Consider the following 20,213-nt stretch of genomic DNA (forward strand, 5'->3'; position numbering starts at 1 on the left):
AATTGAATCTAGGGCTTCATGCATGCAAGGCAACTGCTCTACCTTCTCAGCCAGAGCCAGGGAATTTGGAATGGGAGGAGGGTTAATGCTAGATTTTTCAGGAACTGGTCCAGAATATCCAGCCCTGATGGGGCCTTGATCCAGTGCTCTGGAGATGGTTAGGAGAGCCTGCATGGTCTGCAGTGGACAAGGGGCCAAAGCGGCCATGCCAGTCCTGTAGGAGCCAACGGACCAGCACAATATGAGACAGAAGGAGAAACAATCTCTTAAAATGCCACAGTGGCCGGGGCCCGGTGGCTCACACCTGTAATCCTAGCTATTTCAGGAAGCTGAGATCTGAGGATCACGGTTCAAAGCCAGCCTGGGCAGGAAAGTCCATTAGACTCTTATCTCCAATAAACCACTAGAAAACCGGAAGTGGGCTCAAGTGGTAGAGCACCAGCCTTGAGTGAAAAAGCTCATGGATCCCTTCAGGACACACACACACACACACACACACAGATGCCACAGAAGACATGGGTGTATGAACAGGGCCTCGGGACCAGCACCCAGAATGTTATCTGGGGAAAGGAACTTGTCCCTCCAAGCAGCCTTTATCAAACGGATCCGCCTTCCAACGAAGACGGCCAGCCGCGAGAGACAACAGGCCTTCCAGAACCTTCTCCCCTAATGCAGAGGTCCGACCTTGGCGAGAGGACAACTCAGGCTCTGGGAAAGACTCACTTTCCAGCCACACTCAAAATGGCTCCAGAGCCGGGCTCACGCGTGCCTTCTGCGCAGGCGCACCATCGCGCGCCACGCCCCCTCTCATGGCTCCCCCGCGCCGCTCCGGGGCGGAGCTAAAGGCGGAAGTGGGTGTGACAGCGACGGAAGCCGAGCGGGGACCTCAGAAATCACTCTTGAGGCGCGCAGCGGCGGGGCGCGGGGCCATGATCCCCCCGCAGGAGGCCTCCGCCCGGCGGCGGGAGATCGAGGACAAGCTGAAGCAGGTGCGGCGAGGGCCCGGGGGCGCGAGCCGGGGAGGGCGGTGGGAAGCCGCGGGCTCCCCTTAGCTTCCCGCTTGGTTCCTCGTAGGAGGAGGAGACGCTGTCCTTCATCCGAGACAGCCTGGAGAAGAGCGACCAGCTCACCAAGAACATGGTGAGTAGCCATGCGGACAGACCCTGCGGAGGAGCGTCGGCAGCCGGGTCCTGCGGGCCCGGGGGCGCGGGCCGTGATGGCGGCCCTGGATGGTGTCATCTCCAAGTGGCCTCGCGCCCCTCTTCCCCAGTTCCCCTCCCGGAGGACAGACACCGCGGCCCCCAGCGCTGGACTCGCTGTCCGACCCGTAGCTTTCTCCCCAGTCGGCTTCTGTGGTCACTTAACGGGTGGCATCGGTCAGGTGCCGGCAATTCAAGTGATGAGGATACTCAGCCTTCCCAAGAGGGGCTCGTCCTTGCTGGGCAGCTTGCTTATCTGTGTGGTTCCTGGTAGATAAATCTGAATTTTCATTAACTTGTTTGCTGAAACGGAGGCCAGGCCAACCCCTCTCCCCTCCCCCATAAGTCTGTGAAGTACTGAGGAGCGTAATTCACCTTGTGCAGAGTCTGGTAGACGATAGATGTTCAGCAAATAGCGCTTTATTCCTAAGGGAAAAATAGAGATTAAGTCATTGAAAGGTTGTAGTCCTTATTGAGTCTCACTCTTAAAGACAGGGTTTTGAAGGTACCAGTGATGTATTTCATTCTACTCTTCATGAGGCTGCTATCTCTTTAGGAAAGCTTCAGAGAGAACATAAATTGAGATTTGTCTTTAGAAGGTAGAAGAGGCTGAGTGTCAGTGGCTCACACCTGTAATCCTAGCCACTCAGGAAGCTGAGGCCTGAGGATCATGGTTCAAAGCCAGACTGGGCAGACAAATCTAGAAGACTCTCTTATCTCCAGTTAATGAGCAAAAAGGTAAAAGTGGAGCTGTAGCTCAAGTGTTGGAGCTGCAGCCTTGAGTGGAAAAAGCTAAAAAGCTGAAAGTAGAAAAAGCCCTGAGTACTGGCATATGCCAAAGAAAAAAGTTAGAAGACTCTATCGTGGGAGTGACTATCTTAGGGAGAATTAGTTTGGTGCTTGATTTGCATTCAAATCAAATGTCAACCGGCATATTTTGATCACGTAGCATGTACTAGACAAGTGGTAGGTGGTAGGAATGCAGTGAACAGCGAAACCATGTCCCTTCCTGTGCCAAGCTTATTATCTGGATAACCAGAGAAAAGGCAGAAAGCTCCAAATGCCCAGGAGTGGGTGAAATCCATGCTGGCCCTGCTTTCCTCCTGCAGGTGTCTATCTTGTCATCTTTTGAGAGCCGCCTTATGAAACTGGAGAACTCCATCATCCCTGTGCACAAACAGACCGAGAATCTACAGCGGCTGCAGGAGAATGTGGAGAAGACATTGTCCTGCCTGGATCATGTCATCAGCTACTACCATGTGGCTAGTGACACTGAGAAGATCATCAGGGAGGGGTGAGCTACGTGCAGTACTAGTGCTCTCTGGACCAGTGGCACTAGTACTCAGTGAGAAGTGGCGGGCCTAGAATAGATCTATGCTTGGAGTTCCCTTGTCCTGTGTGAATTATTTCTCCTCCACATACCATCTCTTCTCTTCATCCTCCATCCTTCCAGGCTGACCCAGCTCTTTGCCTTCCCAGCCCCACAGGTAGACTGGAAGAATACTTGGGAAGCATGGCCAAGATCCAGAAGGCTGTGGAGTATTTCCAGGACAACAGTCCAGACAGCCCAGAGCTCAACAAAGTGGTAAGTAAGGGATCGGTGAATAATGGGAGACATTTGGGGACATCAGTCTCCTGCGGGGCACTTGGCCATTTCAAAGACGTGAAAAGACGTCTGACCATATAAAATAATATTTATTGCAATGAATTCCAGGAAATGAAAACAAGAGGTTTTTTTCTTTGTTGTTATCCAACGTGGGTAGGGATGGGAGGGAAAAGCTGGGAGAGAGGGAGGGAAGGGGTAACATTATCCAAAAAGAAATGAACCCTTTACCTCACTTACAAAACTATAATCCCTCTGTACATCACCTTTATAATAACAATTTTTTAAAAAGAAGTGAATAGAAGAATAGGTAGGTGTAGAATATAGTATGCAAGTTACAGATGTTAAGTTTTTTGCCTCAGGAATGGTAAGTATACATTTTTATTATATTTGATAATTGGCTAAATTATGAATTGTACTTCAAATGTAAGTTTGACATTAAATTAAATTAATTAATTAGCCTGTCCTGAGGTTTAAACTCAGGGCCTAGATGCTATCCATGAGCTTCTTTTGCTCTACCACTTGAGCCATTACTCCATTTCTGGCTTTTTCTGAGTGGTTTATTGGACATAAGAGTCTCATGCACTTTCCTGCCCAGGCTGGCTTTGAACTATGATCCCAGATCTCACCCTCCTGAAAAGGTAGTATTACAGGCATGAGCCACCAACACCTGGCCTGACATTTGATTTTTATAAGTACACTTGTGGTTTCTTAATTGTGTCAAAAAAATACATCATAGCTAGGCTTTGGTGGCTCATGCCTGTAATACTAGCTACTCAAGAGGCCAAGATCTAGAGGATCACAAATAGAAGACAGCTCAGGCAGAAAAGTCTGTGAGACTTCATCTCTAGTTAATCAGCAAAAAAGCTGGACTAGAGGCATGGCTCACCAGCTGTGAACAAGAAAGCTGAGCAAAAGTACAAGGCCTTGAGTTGAAGCCCTGGTATTATCACACACATGCACGCACGCACGCACGCGCACGCACGCGCGCGCACATGTGCACAGAGCATTTTTTGCTCAAGGGTAGCACTCTACCTCTTGAGCCACAGCTCCAGTTCCAGCTTTTTTTGCTGGCGAATTGGAGAGTCTTTGGATTTGTCTGACCAGGCTGGCTTTGAACCGTAGTCCTCAGATCTTGGCCTCCTGAGTAACTGGGTTAACAAGTATATGCCACCAGTGAATGGCTAAGCAGCTCATTCTTGTAAAACCCTGGGTTTTACCTGTGAGCATCAATTTTGAAAGAATATAAACAAGTCAGATTTCCTGGTGTTTCTTCCCTGGGTCATATAGAGGGAGGAGGGCAGTGCCGTCAGTGCAGAGGCCTGAGCCAGGAGGCCAGAGGAGGGTGAGGGCGGCAGAATGCAATGCGAGCAGCAGCAGCACAGACAACAACTTGCCGCTCTCTTGTCCCTGTAGAAGCTGCTGTTTGAGAGGGGGAAGGAGTCTCTGGAGTCTGAGTTCCGCAGCCTGATGACCCGGCACAGTAAGGTCGTCTCCCCCGTGCTCATCCTGGATCTGATCAGTGGTGATGATGAGCTGGAGGTCCAGGAGGAGGTGGTGCTGGAGCACCTGCCGGAGAGTGCGCTCCAGGACGTGGTCCGCATCTCCCGCTGGCTGGTGGAATACGGCCGCAACCATGGTGAGAAGCCGCCTGTGAGCTCTGTGCACCCACGGCTTTCCCAATCCTTTTCTTTTTTGGTGCCAGTCCTGGGGCTTGAACTCAGGGCCTGGGTGCTAGCCCTGAGCATTTTTTGCTCAAGTCTAAGTGCTCTACCACTTGAACCACAAATTCCACTTCTGACTTCTTACTTATGGTGCTTAGTTGGAGATAAGAATCTTATGGACTTTCCTGCCTGGGGTGGCTTTGAACCCCAGTCCTCAGATCTCAGCCTTCCAAGTTGCTAGGATAACAGGTGTGAACCACCAGTACTTCACTAAAAAAAAAAAAATGTTGAATTGAGCAAGAATTTCAGAAAATAAAAGCTCCAGTGGATCTTACAGTGTATACTTCTCAGCCCTAAACGCTCCTTTTCTTTCTCCATGTGTACATGGCCTTATCTATGTTTAATCTCCAGCTTTCCACAAAGACTAGTGGCAGGTCTTAGTTTGTGGTAGATTTGAACGTGTTGATTATGTGTGGCTCGGGAACTGCGCTAAGGGAAGCTAGGGCTTGGTGGAAGATTTGCAGGGGCTCTTTTTGGGGTGGAGAGGGAGACCAGTGGGCAGCCTCCTGACCCTTGAGCAACCCTTAAGCCAGAGCCTCTCTGTTTCTTTCATTACATCAAGGTTTGTGGTTCAGTATTTGTTGGCAAATGCTGGAATGTGCCATGGTTTCCATATTTGTCTCCATGCTTGCATGCACTCTGGAATTTTCCAGTTTCCCGGTATTGATCTGGTGCCATGGTGAACGTATTTGTAGGGATTTGCTTTGTTCCTTTGGGGATTTCTTAAGGATGCAACGATCAGGTTAAATATCTGGCATTTTTGCAAACTGATCATCTCCAGCTTTTCCTCACACTTATCGGCAGTCAATGGCCATTTGGTTTTCATTCAGTTTGTTTTGTCATTTGCTAGGATGTCCTCTTTCATTTCAGTGGCTGAACATAGGTTATCTCTTTTCTTTTTTCTTTCTTTTCTTTTTTTTTCTTTTGGTCAGTCGTGGGGCTTGAACTCTGGGCCTGGACACTGTCCCTCAGCTCTTCAGCTCAAGGCTAGCGCTCTACCACTTGAGCCACAGCACCACTTCCAGCTTTTTTCTTTTTGCCTATATGGTGCTGAGGAATCAAACCCAGAGCTTCAGGCATGCAAGGCAAGTGCTCTACCACTGAGCCACCTTCTCAGCCCCTTCTTTCTTTCTTTCTTTCTTTTTTTGGCCAGTCCTGTGGCTTGAACTCAGGGCCTGGGCACTGTCCCTGAGCTTCTTTGGCTCAAAGCTAGCACTCTACCACTTGAGCCACAGCACCACTTCTGGCTTTTTCTGTGTATGTGGTACTAAGGAATTGAACCCAGGGCTTCATGCATGCCAGGCAAGCACTCTACCACTAAACCACATTCCCAGCCCAGGATATCTTTTTTTTTGGGTCCGGTCGTGGGGCCTGAACTCTGGGCCTGGGCGCTGTCCCTCAGCTCTTCAGCTCAAGGCTAGCACTCTACCACTTGAGCCACAGCACCACTTCTGGCTTTTTTCTTTTTTTTGCTTATGTGGTGCTGAGGAATCGAACCCAGGGCCTCAGGCATGCAAGGCAAGCGCTCTACCACTGAGCCACCTTCCCAGCCCCTATTGTTTGTTTGTTTTTATTTTTTTTTTTTGGGTCCGGTCATGGGGCCTGAACTCTGGGCCTGGGCGCTGTCCCTCAGCTCTTCAGCTCAAGGCTAGCCCTCTACCACTTGAGCCACAGCGCCACTTCCAGCTTTTTTCTTTTTTTTTGCTTATGTGGTGCTGACCAGGGCCTCAGGCATGCAAGGCAAGCGCTCTACCACTGAGCCACCTTCCTAGCCCCAGGATATCTTTTTATTCATTGACATTAATTGTCTTTTTGTCCTCCACAAATTATTAATATCTTTTGCCCCAATGAAATCTGAATGTTTTAACTTTCTATAACTTATATCCAGGTATGGTGGTGCATGCCTATAATCCAAACAGTCTGAAGGCCGAAGCAAGAGGATCTCAAGTTTAAGGGCAACCTGGGCTTAAAAAAAAGAAAGAAAAATTAGCCAGCTCCAGTGGCTCAAGTCTGTCATCCTAGCTACTCAGGAGGCTGAGATCTGAGGATGGAGGTTCAAAGCCAGCCAGTCCATGAGACTCTTCTCTCCAATGAGCCACCAGTATAGGAAGCGGCACTGTGGCTCAAAGTGGTCGAGCACTAGCCTTAAGTAAAAAGCTCCGGGATAGTGACCAGACCCTGAGTTCAAGCCCCACGACTGCCAAAAAGTCAATAAATATATTAATAATTTTAGAAGAGCCACGCAAGGTGGAACAAGCTTGTAAGCTGAGCTGCTTAGGAGGCTGAGGTAGGAAGATCGCTTGAGCCCAAGAACTCAAGGCCATTCTGGGCTATATAGTTAGATCACATCTTAAAAAGAAACCAACATACAAACATTCAAAACTTATAAGCAGAGAAGCAGGGTTTGGGGTGGAGCTGAGTGGTAGAGCACGTGACCAGCATGCATGAGGCCCTGATTTTGATCCTTGGCACCACAGAGCAACAACAAACATCTCATAATTCGTAGTCCTGTTGGAAGGGATGGTTTTCTCTTTAACACTGCCTGGGTTGAGATGAGGCCCCATGGCTGGCTGCGGGCCACGGCGGCTCTAGCAAGGGGTTGACGCTCACCCTGACAGGCTCCCTGCCACGGGGCAGAGGGGGCACCGCGCATGGCACAGGTCACCACCCCAGCTGCCATATCTCTGTTGCTGACTCTCCTCAGATTTCATGAACGTCTACTACCAGATCCGCTCCAGCCAGCTGGACCGCTCCATCAAGGGCCTGAAGGAACATTTTCGGAAAAGCAGTTCTTCCTCTGGGGTTCCCTACTCCCCCGCTATCCCCAATAAGAGGAAGGACACACCCACCAAGAAGCCAGTCAAGCGGCCAGGTGAGCCCCCTGCCTTGCCATCTGGGTCCTGGAATGCTGACGTCAGTCTGGGCTCAGGAGCAGACCCTCTAATCTGTCCTGTGGTAGCCCTAGCCTTAGTTATGTGAGCCAAAAGCAAGTGTCTTGTCATTGAGGAAGGCCCGGTAAGGGAGCTCTTACTCCTAGCAGAGTTTCAGGGGCTGTACAGTCTCTTTGGAGTGGGTGTGGGGTTCACAGATGCAGTCAGTTCTCTCGCCCGAGGCAGGGTCGAGGGGCCTCAGGACTGGTCATTCTCTGGGTCCCCTTCCTTGACTCGGTCCTGTCCAGAGACAAGGCATGCTTGCACAGCCATGGTGGGGGTGGCAGGTGGCAGACTCTCGAGCCTTCGCCTTCCAGAAAGCCAGGACAACAGGAAGTAATGCCTAGTACGAGGCGTCACAGTGATCTAGAAAGGACGGAAATCTGGAGCATTCTCAGGCGTTTGGGCCCCAGTACAGAGGTTGTGCCTGGCAGGGGGAAACTCTTGTGAAGACCGTGGGGGACAGAGGCCTGGACTGTGGGGTTTGGGCATCCCAGAAGCAGCCCGCTCTCTATTCCTCCTCCCTTCATCATGTCCCCAGTTACCTGTGCACCAGGTAAACCGAATCTGCGGGTGTCCACCACAATCCGGGGAGCCTGACCTCAGCTCCAGAAGGGCTGGGGGTTGGGGTGGAAATTGAGATGTAGCATCAGGAAAGGAAGCCAGTGAGGCCAGAGGCTACACCCACTCCGTTCCAGAGTCCTGCTCTTGCAGGCCCTTCCCTTGGCGTGGTCCAGAAGACATGCCTTTGGACAGCGCCTGCTGGTGCAGACAGTGAGGGGTCTGTTCATGGGCGACCAGGTTTGGGGCTAATGGCTGCTCTAGTTTTCCCTCAGGGACCCAGGTGAATAGCGGAGATTTTCCAGGGATTTGTGAGTTGGCAGGAGCTAATGGATTCAGGTTAAAGTGATAACCTGAGGGCAGGAAGTCAGGCCCCACTCTGGGGGTAGAGGGTGCCAGTCTGGGGACCCCAGCAGGAAGTGTGATGTCTTCTAACCTTCAGGTGCATGTCCTGGCTTGCCAGCCTTCGTGGATGGCTGGCCCGTGTCTGGACCTTCATCTGTGCGGCCTCTTGCTGTCCAGGCCTCTGTGCTTGCTTCCTCTTCTGCCTTGTACTCTGAGCAGCCCTCCAGAGACCCTAGGACTCCTTTGCAGCACCCCCACAAATGCCCCCTGGTCATGCAGGGTCCTCCTACCCCATCCCCTGGGCTTTTGGGAGGAAGATAAGACCCTTTATCTGTCTCCAATCTGCCCTTGGCATGGAGTCACAAGAGGCAGACTTTGCTGTGAGGGCCCTGTGATTTTACAGTTTATTTTTATTTTTTTGTCAGTCACGGGGCTTGAACTCTAGGCCTGGGCGCTGTCCCTCAATTCTTCAGCTCAAGGTGACCACTCTGCCACTTGAGCCACAGGGTCACTTCCAGTTTTCTGTGGAGATAAGAGTCTCATGGACTTTCCTGCCCAGGCTGGCTTTGAACCGTGATCCTCAGATCTCAACCTCCTGAGGAGCTAGGATGACAGGCGTGAGCCACCAGCGCCCGGCTATTTTATGGGTTTTTAAGAATGGGTAGGAGCTAGTGAAGACAGAGCAGGCTCCTAGGACACCTGTGTTCACTCAAGGACAGGAGCAGAGCGGGCGGCTTGCTGGTGGCCTCAGCCGTACCCCCCCCCCTGCTGATTGGGGCACCTGATTGCCTTGGCCAGTCTCCTGCAAGCCACTGGAATGCTTGGGTGTCCTCTGAGCCTGCAGACAATCTGCACCTGGTCGGTGGTAGGGCAGGAATCCGATTCATTCATTAGCAAGGCCCTGGCTGGAGGAGGATGTGCCGGGTAGACAGAACCGACCGCCAAACTGAGTCGTCAGTAACTAACTGTAGTGAGGTGCGGACAGAGAGGAGCCCGCTGGACTTCCCCCTGGCTCCTCCAGCCTTGTGGGGAGCTGCCAGGATACAGCAGGCTTGCTGGGTCCAGATATGGTATGGGGAGTCTCCAGGAAAGATGGAGCAGCCTCCCCTCCCCAGGACAAGGGCCACGCGGGCAGCGGTACTGCCCGCCTCAGTGCTTCTGTTTTATGCTCCCACATTTTTCTGCCCTGAGGTGTCTCCTCCCTGGACGCTGTGGGGGGTGGCAGTTTCATGGTTGTTTTTACTTGTAATACTAACTGTTCTTTTTCTCCCCGCCCCCATGCCAAGAGCATGTGTCCCCCTCCTCCTGCTGTGGTGGCATCTGTTGGCCCCTTCCTGGCTTTTCGATGTGTACCCACTGCTGTGGTGGCTTGGGTGACCCTGTGGCGAAGGGGGCTCCTGCCTCTGGGGCTCTGTGCCTCCGTGTCACCAACCCCCAGGGGCTGCTTGCCGTGGACTGCTGTTTGGCCTACGTCCCAACACCGAGCATGCTCCTGGAGCTCAGCCTGGGTTTGGGGCTGGCTCTGAGATCCTTGCTACCAGCACCTCCATCCGTGCTGACTAAAATGCCACTGGTAGCGCTTGTTTGTTTTCCTTTTTGACTTTTTACTTTTCCTGGTGGCTCTTTGTGCATCTGATCTCCTCCACCCTCTGCACCTCCTAAAATGAACTTAAGTCCAGAACTCTGCCGAGCCCAGAGCTGTTTCCTTCTCTCCATCCCTGGGGCCTGTGGTGGCCCTGGGGCCAGGCCTGCCGAGAGAGGTGTTGGGCATGCTCGCTGTTGGGGTGGGCCCCGGGCTGGGCAGGTGGAGGGCCGCTGCTGTTTTCTCTCACTCGTTTCCTAGGTCTTCTTATCTCCTCTCTGTGTGGCTCTGGTGACAGGGACGATCCGTAAGGCTCAGAACCTTCTGAAACAGTATTCCCAGCATGGTCTAGATGGGAAAAAGGGGGGCTCTAACCTCATTCCTCTGGAAGGTAATCATCACCCCACGTTCTTCTCCGTTCCCTCCTTCTCCACTGTGTGTCCAATCACTGGGCAGGGCAGAGCCTCCCCCCAGCAGGGCCTCGGGAGCAACCGTAAGGGGGAGCAGGGTGGGACACCTGTCCCTGGTACCACTCTGGCTTCAGCAGGTCCAGGGACAGCGTTTGTGGCCCTCAGCCTGGTCCGATCTGGCTCGATGGCAGCTCTGCCCTCCCTCAGGCTCCCTCCCCCCTACCCCCGTCTCTGTCCTTGTCTCCTGTGTGAACTCAGAGAAAGTTCTTTGTCTTGGGGCAGCCCTTTCACGCTCAGATCAGCAGGGCAGGACCAAGCTGGCCACGGCCTCCTGGCCACACAACCCCCTCTAGAAAGGGGACAGCATGCGGCAAGGAGACAGGCTCCCTAGAGGCCATGTCCTCCCTTCTATCCAGAGAGGACATTTGTAGCCAGGCCAGCTGTCCTGGTGAACCTTGACACTTCCTGTAAAGAATCGCTCTGGAGAGCAAGGAAAGGTTGGCCCCATTCCTTACCCTGGGCCTGTCCCCAAACATGGCGAGGACAGGAGGGCCCCTGGGGGCGTCTCTGACATCAGACCCGCTGCGGTCCACCTGCCTTTCTGTCAGGCAAGGATGGTCCCGAGAATTCCCTGCAAGTCAAGCTTGAAAGGGCTGTTCCCACCGTGGTTTGAGGCAGCAGAGGGGCTCAGAGCCCTTCCCCAGGCCCCAGGCCCCCTCCCTCCTTCCCCATCTCACATCCCCCTTCCGGAGATCAAGGGCTTCTTCCCCACACCCCAAGGGGCAGCTGCCCAGCCCCCTGGATAAACGCTGCTTGTGTTTGTGCGGCCGACGTCTCGCTAGGTCACGAGCATGATTTCCGAGTTAAGCACCTGTCCGAGGCCCTGAACGACAAGCACGGGCCAATGGCCGGTGAGTATCGACGCCCAGCCCCAGGGCAGCTGCTGATACTCCCCGTGCAGCCGTCCGGGATGCCTCCTCCTGCTGAGCCCAGGCGGGCCCGCTCTGCTCTGAGGACCGACCAGGCCCATGGCCTGGCTCCCACTCCAGTCTCTTGGGCCTTTCTCTCTTGAGAGGGGAGCGCGTGCCTGGCTGTCAGGCCTTAGCCAGGGCAAAAGCTGGTGCTCACTGCTTGGAGGCAGGCAGGAGGGAAGGAGGCTGCTCAGAGCCCGGCCCTTCGCCACACAGGGCCAGGCTGTCCTTCGCTGGCCTGCAATAGCGGATGCGTGCTCTTCCTGGAACAGCTGACCAGCAAGGACCCCTTCCTGTCTGGAGCTCACTTAACTCTTCTCCCACTTTTGCTTCGTTTGGTCAGTTTCACTTGTTTTTGTTTTGCTTTGTTTTTTTTGAGACAGTGTCTCCTTTGTAGTGCAAGCTGGCCTTGAACTCACTGTCTTCCCGCCTCCTCCTCCTAAGTGCTGGGGTGACAGGTGTGAACCATTACAACCAGCCTCTTCTCACATTTTGACCCTGGGCCGGCCTTCTTCACGGGCATCCCAACACCCCCTCTTAACGTATTCCAGAGGCCTGGCCTGGCCTTTTGTTTAGGAATCCCCCCTCCTCCTTCTGTCCTTCTCCCACATGTCTTGTATCTGGTGCTCTGTCCTGATGCCAGGACAGAGGCTGCACTCAGCTCTTGATATCCTCCCCCCCCCCCTCCTGCCCCTCCCCAGTCAGCTGGTTGGGCCTGCCAGAGTCCTCATGGCTTCCTGACAGAACAGCCTGCCTCTTCCCAACGGCTGATGGCCTGGGCTACAGGCCAGGAGCTGGGGAGACCCATACCCCCCCTCCAGCAGGCTGAGCGGCCCCTCCCAGCCCAGCAACTCTGGGGCTCTGCTGTCCCCCCAGGGAGAGATGACATGCTGGACGTGGAGACGGATGCCTACATTCACTGCGTCAGCGCCTTTGTCAAGCTGGCCCAGAGCGAGTACCAGTTGCTGACCGACATCATTCCTGAACACCATCAGAAGAAAACCTTTGACTCCTTGATACAGGTCCCGCTCCCCCCCCCCCCAGCCCTGCACAGGGGCTCCGACCCTGTGGCCTAGCGTGGGCCAGGCTACACAGCCCTCCAGTGTCCTTCCCGCCGCCGGGGAGCCAGGCTGTCTGTTCCACTCCTCCCTGAGCTGAGCGCTTGTCCACCTCCCAGGATGCGCTGGATGGCCTGATGCTCGAGGGGGAGAACATCGTGTCTGCTGCCCGGAAGGCCATCATTCGCCATGACTTCTCCACAGTGCTCACCGTCTTCCCCATCCTGCGGCACCTGAAGCAGACCAAGCCTGAGTTCGACCAGGTGCTCCAGGTAGGTGGCCCAGGAGGGCCTGCGGAAGCGGGAAGGAGGGCCTCGGCTTCCCTGCACGGCCTCCCCGCCCCCCATCTCGGGGATAGCCCGTCCTGGGCTCCCACACCTCACTTCTGAGTGCACAGAGCGGTGGGGCCCCGGATGCTTCGGGACAGACACAAGCTGACCGAAGAAGAGGTAGTGGCTGCCTTGGGCTAGAGACGGAGGCAGCATGAGGACAGGGAAGCAGCTGGAAGAGTTAGGCTGCACGCACAGCTGCTGCCGGGGCTCTGGCCTGCGTGCGCAGCCATGTGCTTCCACAGGGCACAGCCGCCAGCACCAAGAACAAGCTGCCCAGTCTCATCACCTCCATGGAGACCATTGGCGCCAAAGCCCTGGAGGACTTTGCAGACAACATCAAGGTGCCTGCCCTCCCTTTGCTCGCCTCCCGTTTAGGTGGGTGGCCTGGCTCTGGAACCTTCAGACAGGAAGCCCTCCCTCCCTTCCTGCCTCTCTCTCTCAGCTGGAGGCTGCATCTTCCAGCAGGTGGCGCCATAAGCAGGCCGATGGCCTTGGGGTGGGCCGGAGGCTGTCAGGGAGCCCTTTCAGGCTATGCGGGCTATTTTTTCCCCAGAATGATCCAGACAAGGAATACAACATGCCCAAGGATGGCACCGTGCATGAGCTCACAAGCAACGTAAGTGCTGCCTGAGGACGCAGGGAAGGTGCGGCTCTGGGCACTGCGCTGTGTAGAGGACCTGAGCTGCCCTGGAGTCCTCACATCCATGGCTGGTTACCAGTGGCAGATGGACGAAGTGCAAAGTCTCCTGCAGACAGGGCCAGAGGGTGACCCGTGAAATCTCACCTGGGCAGACCCCTGGCCTGAGTCCCGTCCTGCTGATCAGAAGAGCTGGGAGGGGAGGCCATCAGCCTGGGCCCTGCCCCTGAACTTCCTCCCTGCTGTCTTCTCCCTGCCAGGCCATCCTTTTCCTGCAGCAGCTGCTGGATTTCCAAGAAACAGCAGGCGCCATGCTGGCCTCCCAAGGTACTTGGCACCCCCACTGCCTGTGCCCTGCCCCTCTCTCTTGCCTAGGGATAGGAGCTTAGACCCTTGACCCGCCCCCTGCCCCTGTGACCTCTACTAGGTGAGAGCAGGGCTTGGTGAGGGGTTTCCTGCATGGAGTAGGAATGAGCCATAACCTGTGGGGGCTCTGAACCCCGGGGCCACGCTGGAGAGCAAGATTTGCTGGTGCTCTCAGCCCCTCCCTTGGCCATCCTCGCTCCGGGGAGGGTGCTGCTGCCCCGAAGGTGCCCTTCCCGCCCTCCTTCCATGCTTCTCCACTGCCTCTCGTCTACCTGTACTTCTGCTTGGCCTCACAGCTGACTCTCAGTGGGCTAGCCTCTCAGGGCCTGCTGGCCACCACCCTCGGACTGGGGTTTTTTTGGGGGTGGGGGATTTGCATGCAAGAGGAGCTCTCTTGTAAGTCTTTCCAGGCCCTCCCTTCCACCTCCATTTTGGGGACAAGAAGCCAAGGGGCTGTCACTGGCCTCTTCTCCAGATGTGTGCTGTCCAGTACGTCCAGCACATCTGGAGAGGGCCGGTCCTGGTGCGCCCTGCTGTCTGGCTGTAGTGGGTAGAGAGGTTCTGCTTGACTCGAGTGACCGCAGCCATTTCTAACCTGTTTTTTTGCACTTTGCATCTTTCTCCCTCTCTGTCTCCCTCTGCCCCCCCCCTTCTGTGTGCACTGCCTTTCACTCCGTAGTTCTTGGGGACACATACAATATTCCTTTAGACCCCCGAGGTAAGCAGCATGGCTCACAGCCCCTCCTCCCCTCCGAAGCCCCTGGGGTGAAGTTCCCTGGGGATGCGCTCTCAGAACCTGCTGGGGTTCAGTGGGGGTACAAGAACTTCCGGGCCCTCTCACCTCTCCCTGCTCCCTTCACGGCCAGCTTCTGTCTCTGAGCCTATCTGGGCAGCACTGCCGAATCTAGCACCTGGATGCCCGCTCCTGGCTAGCCCCGTCCCTCCTGCTTGGCCTTCAGCTCTGCCATCAGCAGGTCTTCACCGTCTCAGAGGCCTAGAAGAGGGGGATTAAGGGAAATGGGGAGCTGGTGGAGAGGCAGGCTGGGGGCTCTGTTTTGAGACCGTTGTTGGAAAATAGGGGAAAAGGGGCCTAGTTTCCTGCCAAGGGGAGAAAAACAGGGGGGCCTGCTTGTGCCTAACCAGCTTTCCTGCCAACCTGGGTAGCCTTCATTCCATCTCCCTGTCATATAGCCCTGGGATCCAGAATGAGACCAGAGGCAGCATTTCCCAGCAGAGGGCTGGCCCTCAGCTCAGTAGGCACGCGGCTCTTCCTAAGCTCCTCCATCCTCTTCTAGCACTTTCCCTGCTGCTCCTTGGGTGGGAAAAGGCTGTCAGAGGTCTTAACCTCGGCCGCCCAGTAACAGGACTTTTCCTCTCAGAAACCAGTTCTTCAGCCACCAGCTACAGCTCCGAGTTCAGCAAGCGACTTCTGAGCACCTATATCTGTGAGTGTCTTTTGGGGAGAGCCTACTCCCTGCCTTCTCCCTCCCTTCCCTCCAGCTACTCTTGGGTCCTTCTTTCTGACCTCAGAATAGCAAACCAAGCTCCAGGGTAAGGAGCTATGGACAGGAATTGGGTAGTAAGCCCTGAGGTTGGGGCATTTGGGGGCAGAGTGCCTTGGTGGCTGCAGCCCTAACTTTTTTTTTTTTAATTTTATTTTATTTGTGAACATACTGTACAGAGGGGTTACAATTACATGGGCAGGATAATGCGTACATTTCTTACCAAGCATTGCAGCCTCCTCCTTTGTTTACCCTTCACATCCCTTCCCAGCCTCCCCCCTCCCACTTTTTTTTTTTGGCCAGTTCTCGGGGCTGGAACTCAGGGCCTGGGCTTCTTTGGCTCAAAGCTAGCGCTCTACTACTTCCAGCTTTTTCTGTGTATGTGGTACTGAGGAATCGAACTCAGAGCTTCATGCATGCTAGGCAAGCACTCTACCACTGAGCCACCTTCCCAGCCTGCAACACCATCTTTCCCTGTGCAGGTAAAGTGCTGGGCAACCTGCAGCTGAATTTGCTGAGCAAGTCCAAGGTGTATGAGGATCCAGCACTGAGCGCCATCTTCCTGCACAACAACTATAATTACATCCTCAAGTCCCTAGAGAAGTAAGTGACTGCAGGCCTAGCTGAGGTGCTTGACCATGCAGGCCTCTGCCCTCTGCAGCCTCTTCTCAATCCTCCATCCCGGGAGGGGTGAGTGCTGCTGGCTTACAGCTTGGGAAGACAAAGTGGGATGGGGGAGGGGGGCTTCCTTCCTCGTGTTGCTGCCAAGGCCAGCAGCCTCTGGGCCAATTCTCTGCTTCTCTCCTTTCTCCCCAACCTGCACCCAGGTCTGAGCTGATCCAGCTGGTGGCTGTGACCCAGAAGACCGCTGAGCGGTCCTACCGGGAGCACATTGAGCAGCAGATCCAAACCTACCAGCGCAGGTGCGCAACCGTCTACCCTGCTGTCTGGCCGCAGGGGTCTCCACTCCCTGCACACCTGGGCTACCTCCACACTCTGTGCCTGATCAGCGACTCAGCGTGTTAGGATCAGCAACTGATGTCCCATGAACCCAGTCCACAAGGCTCTGTGCTTGCTAAGTATGGGGCCTACCACTTAGCTGTACCCCTAAACCTTCTGTTTATTTATTTACTCATTGACTTGTTAATTTGAGAGAGGCTATTACCATGTAGCCCAGGCCTCAGACTCATGATCCTCCTGCCTTTGCCTCCTGAGTACTGAAATTCCAGGCATGAGCCACCACCCCCGGCTTCTTCTCTGTGTGTTTCTTTGTTTTGCTTGTGCTCGGGTTTAAACGCAGGGCCTCATGCTTGCTAGGCAGGTATTCCTCCACTGGACAATACAAGCGTCCACTTTTTTGCACTGAATATTTTGAGATAGGGTCTCTCACATTTTGCCCAGGCCTGTACCTGGACCACCCATCCTGTTTGGTGCTTCTCGCCCACAGCTGGGATGGCGGGTGTGTGTCATCACGCACAGCTTCGTTCTGTTCAGATGGCATCGAGTGAGCTTTTTTTTTTTCTAAAATGGCTTTCCACTCTTAGTCTTTCTAGTAGCTAGCCTTATGGTATGAACCTAATCTAGTTTCTTGTCTTCCATTTTTATTTATTTATTTGTTTTGTTGGTTGTGGGGCTTGAACTCTGGGCTTGGGTGCTGTCCCTGAACTCTTCAGCTCAAGGCAAGCGCTCTACCACTTGAACCACAGCGCCACTTTCCATTTTGTCGTGGTTAATTGGAGATAAGAGTCTCCCAGCTCCACTTTTATTTTTGTCACCACCAGGGTTTGGACTCCGGGCCTTGAGCTTTGCTCAGGTTGCATTTTATCCCTTGAGCCATGCCTCCAGCCTAGCTTTGGATGGTTTATTAGATCAAGTCTCTTGGATTTCTCTGTTTCTGCTGGATGCTGGTGGCTCACGTCTATAATCCTAGCTACTCAGGAAGCTGAGATCCGGCGGATCATGGTTTTAAGCCAGCTGAGGTAGGAAAGACCGTGAGACTCTTCTCTCCAACCAAAAAGCTGGAAGTGGAGCTGTGGCTTAAGTGGTAGAGCACTAGCCTTGAACAAAAACAAAAAACAAACAAAAAACTCAGAGACAGCACCCAGGCTCCAAGTTCAAGCCCCAGGACACTGTCACACACTCACTCTCTCTCTCTCTCTCTCTCTCTCACACACACACACACACACACACACATAAACACACATAAAGTCAAAGTCAACCTCAGAGATGTAGCTGCCTGAGGTGGGCCTCCCTGGCCTCACACATCTCTCTCTGGTGTCTGGCAGCTGGTTAAAGGTGACAGATTACATCTCAGAGAAGAATCTACCTGTGTTCCAGTCTGGAGTCAAGGTGAGCTGAGGATGGATGTTGAGCAGATGTGGTTCTTTGTGTTGTATCTTGCGGGAGAATGGACAAACATCCCTCTGGACAAACATTGTGTAGAGGATGGACAATGTTTGCAGCTGTGAGGACAGCAGGATCAAGGACCAAGCCCACCACCATGTGGGGGGCAGGGGCAGGGCAGAGCGGCTTCTGAGCTTTCTCTGCCTTTCCCCCCCACCCATCCCCACCTCCAGCTGCGAGACAAGGAGCGTCAAATGATCAAGGAACGTTTTAAGGTGATTCTAGATCTTCTCCCCTCTGCTTGCTTCCATGGATGGAACAACACAGACCCTGAGCTCTATCTCTTGACTCTGTTGCTTTCTTTTCTACTCATTGGCCAGGGCTTCAATGATGGCCTTGAAGAACTGTGCAAGATCCAGAAGGCCTGGGCCATTCCAGACACAGAGCAGAGAGACAAGATCCGCCAGGTCCAGAAGAATATCGTCAAGGAGACCTATGGAGCCTTTCTGCAAAGGTGAGCCCTTCCCTCTCCCAACCCTCTACCACCCACTTCCTAATGGGCTCTGCACATTCCCTCAGGGAAAGAAGGAGGGGGAGGGAGGGCTGGGCAGCACGCGCAGTGCTGTGGGCTGTGGGGCGTCACTCAGGGGCACTACCTGCCATCTCTGAGACCATGTCAGAAGTGCTTGGGTTGGGCTAGGAAGGTGGCTCAGTGGTAGAGCGCTTGCCTTGCATACATGAGGCCCTGGGTTCGATTCCTCAGCACCACATAAGCAGAATAAGTTGGAAGTGGCGCTGTGGCTCAAGTGGTAGAGCGCTTGCCTTGAGCTGAAGAGCTGAGGGACAGTGCCCAGGCCCAGAGTTCAAGCCCAACAACCGACCAAAAGAAAAAAAAAAGTGCTTGGGGTGAGGGTGATACCAACCCTCCCCTGGCCCCTGACCCCTGACCCTGGTGCCTGCCTGGTCAGGTACAACAACGTGCCCTTCACCAAGAACCCTGAGAAGTACGTCAAGTACCAAGTGGATCAGGTGGGCGACATGATCGATCGCCTTTTCGACACCTCCGCCTGAGCTCGCCAGTGTCCCCGCCTGGTTCCCCACAGTAACCCTGTCATTGGACAGATAAACCAGTGTTAACTTCCTTCTGGGCTGGGTGAGTTTGAAGTCCTTTGCATCAGAGAGCTTCCTTCACTTCCCCAATCAGGAGCTCAGTCCAGAACTCTCCCAGAATGTGGAGTCCATTCACACCTAAACACAGCCAGCAGCCAGCAGTAGGTGGCTTCTGAGACAGGAAAGAAGGAAGCCGAGGCCCAGGCTTCCACTGCCTTGTGTATACTGAGAACAAGGGCGAAGCCCCGCCCTTGACCTAGTTGAGCATGTGGGGTAGAGAACTCTTCTTCGGCTCAGAAATGTGGGTGGGGCTCAGGAGCAGATCATGTCGTCACTGACCTAAAGAAAAAGCACCTAGAACTGATGCCTATGTCTGTAATTCTAGCTACTCAAGAGGATTCAAATCTTGATTTTGTCTTTGTTTGCCATTCCTGGGGCTTGAACTCAGGGCTGGGGCACTGTCCCTAAACTTCTTTTGCTCAAGGTAAGAACTCTACCAGTTGAGGCGCTGGGGTTTTAGCCCAGTGGAAGGGCGCCCTGGGTTCGGTCCTCAGCCCTGGGAAAGAAACTAAAAAAAAGAACTCTACCAATTGAGCCACAGCACCATATTTGGCTTTTTCTGCTTATGTGGTACTGAGGAATCAAACCCAGGGCCGCATGCATGTGAGGCAAGCGCTCTACCACCAAGCCACACTCCCAGCCTATGACACTGCAATCTGAGGATTGAGGTTCTAAACTAGCCTAGGCAAGAAAGTCCGTGAGACTCTTATCTCCAATGAACCCCACCAGAAAACCAGAAGCAGAGCTGTGCCTCAACATGGTAAAGCACTAGTCTTGAGCAAAGAAGCTCAGGGACAGTGGCCAGGTCCTAAGTTCAAGCCCCACGACTGACAAAACAAAACAAAACAACAAAAAGAGTTGCCCTGCTCTCTTGGATTGGGTATGTTTTCCATAGTCTTAAGCCTCCCAAGAGATCTGTCGGTGACAGGGAATAGGTGTGCCCTGACTCCATTCCTTTCTGGGTTCAGTCCACTGCAAGAGGAGTTCTGACCCACATTCTGAGGCCAGCTGTTCAAGCACCTGCCCCTGGTCCCCGGCATGAGGACCTCCTGGCCCACGGCTAGACCACAGTAGCGGGAGGAGAAGCAGGTAGCGGGGGAAGAAAGTGGGAGGTCAGTGTATGGGGTCAGCCCCACCTACTTGTGATAATAGGGAACAGGTCTGAATTCAGGGAGGCGGGTCCTTGGGGTTGGGTCTGTCTCACCCGCCATTTGTGTGTGCATACAGAGAGGACAGCATGGGTGCTTGGAGCCCTCCAAGGAGAGAGGATAGAGCTGTGCTCCTCCTCTCTGAAGACCCAGTTCTGGCCTTCATTCCAGCTGTAGGGAGCCACACCACGTTCTAAGGCATGCGGCCATGATGGGCAACCTGAGCAGGGGCGGGTCTCACACTTCCTAAGTCCAGACTCGAGTGAAGATGAGCTTGCTGTATACCACGCTGGCCACCGCCCCGAGGATGTGGACAGCAGCCTCAGTCCAGC

General features: G+C 54.0%; 1 protein-coding gene across 5 annotated transcripts; it reads left to right on the forward strand.

Moving 5' to 3' along the window:
• The first annotated feature begins 874 nt into the window (after positions 1-874).
• Exoc7 (exocyst complex component 7) lies at positions 875-18,708 on the forward strand. 5 transcript variants are annotated; one of them, XM_013037959.1, is made up of 20 exons: positions 875-989; positions 1,075-1,140; positions 2,309-2,493; positions 2,679-2,784; positions 4,219-4,441; positions 7,231-7,398; positions 10,243-10,335; positions 11,197-11,265; positions 12,202-12,347; positions 12,503-12,655; positions 12,958-13,056; positions 13,269-13,331; positions 13,613-13,679; positions 15,098-15,163; positions 15,703-15,823; positions 16,048-16,143; positions 17,506-17,569; positions 17,797-17,838; positions 17,944-18,077; positions 18,532-18,708. In XM_013037959.1, the coding sequence occupies exons 1-20, from the start codon at positions 930-932 to the stop codon at positions 18,632-18,634; spliced, it is 2,124 nt and encodes a 707-aa protein (XP_012893413.1). In that variant the 5' UTR covers positions 875-929; the 3' UTR covers positions 18,635-18,708. The 5 variants fall into 5 exon arrangements, with proteins under 5 accessions (XP_012893413.1, XP_012893414.1, XP_012893415.1 ...); XM_013037960.1 differs by lacking the exon at positions 17,797-17,838; XM_013037961.1 differs by lacking the exon at positions 11,197-11,265.
• Positions 18,709-20,213: the final 1,505 nt, after the last annotated feature.

Source organism: Dipodomys ordii, unplaced genomic scaffold, assembly GCF_000151885.1.
Source record: "Dipodomys ordii isolate 6190 unplaced genomic scaffold, Dord_2.0 Scaffold7, whole genome shotgun sequence".
In the NCBI taxonomy this organism is placed as follows: Eukaryota; Metazoa; Chordata; class Mammalia; order Rodentia; family Heteromyidae; genus Dipodomys; species Dipodomys ordii.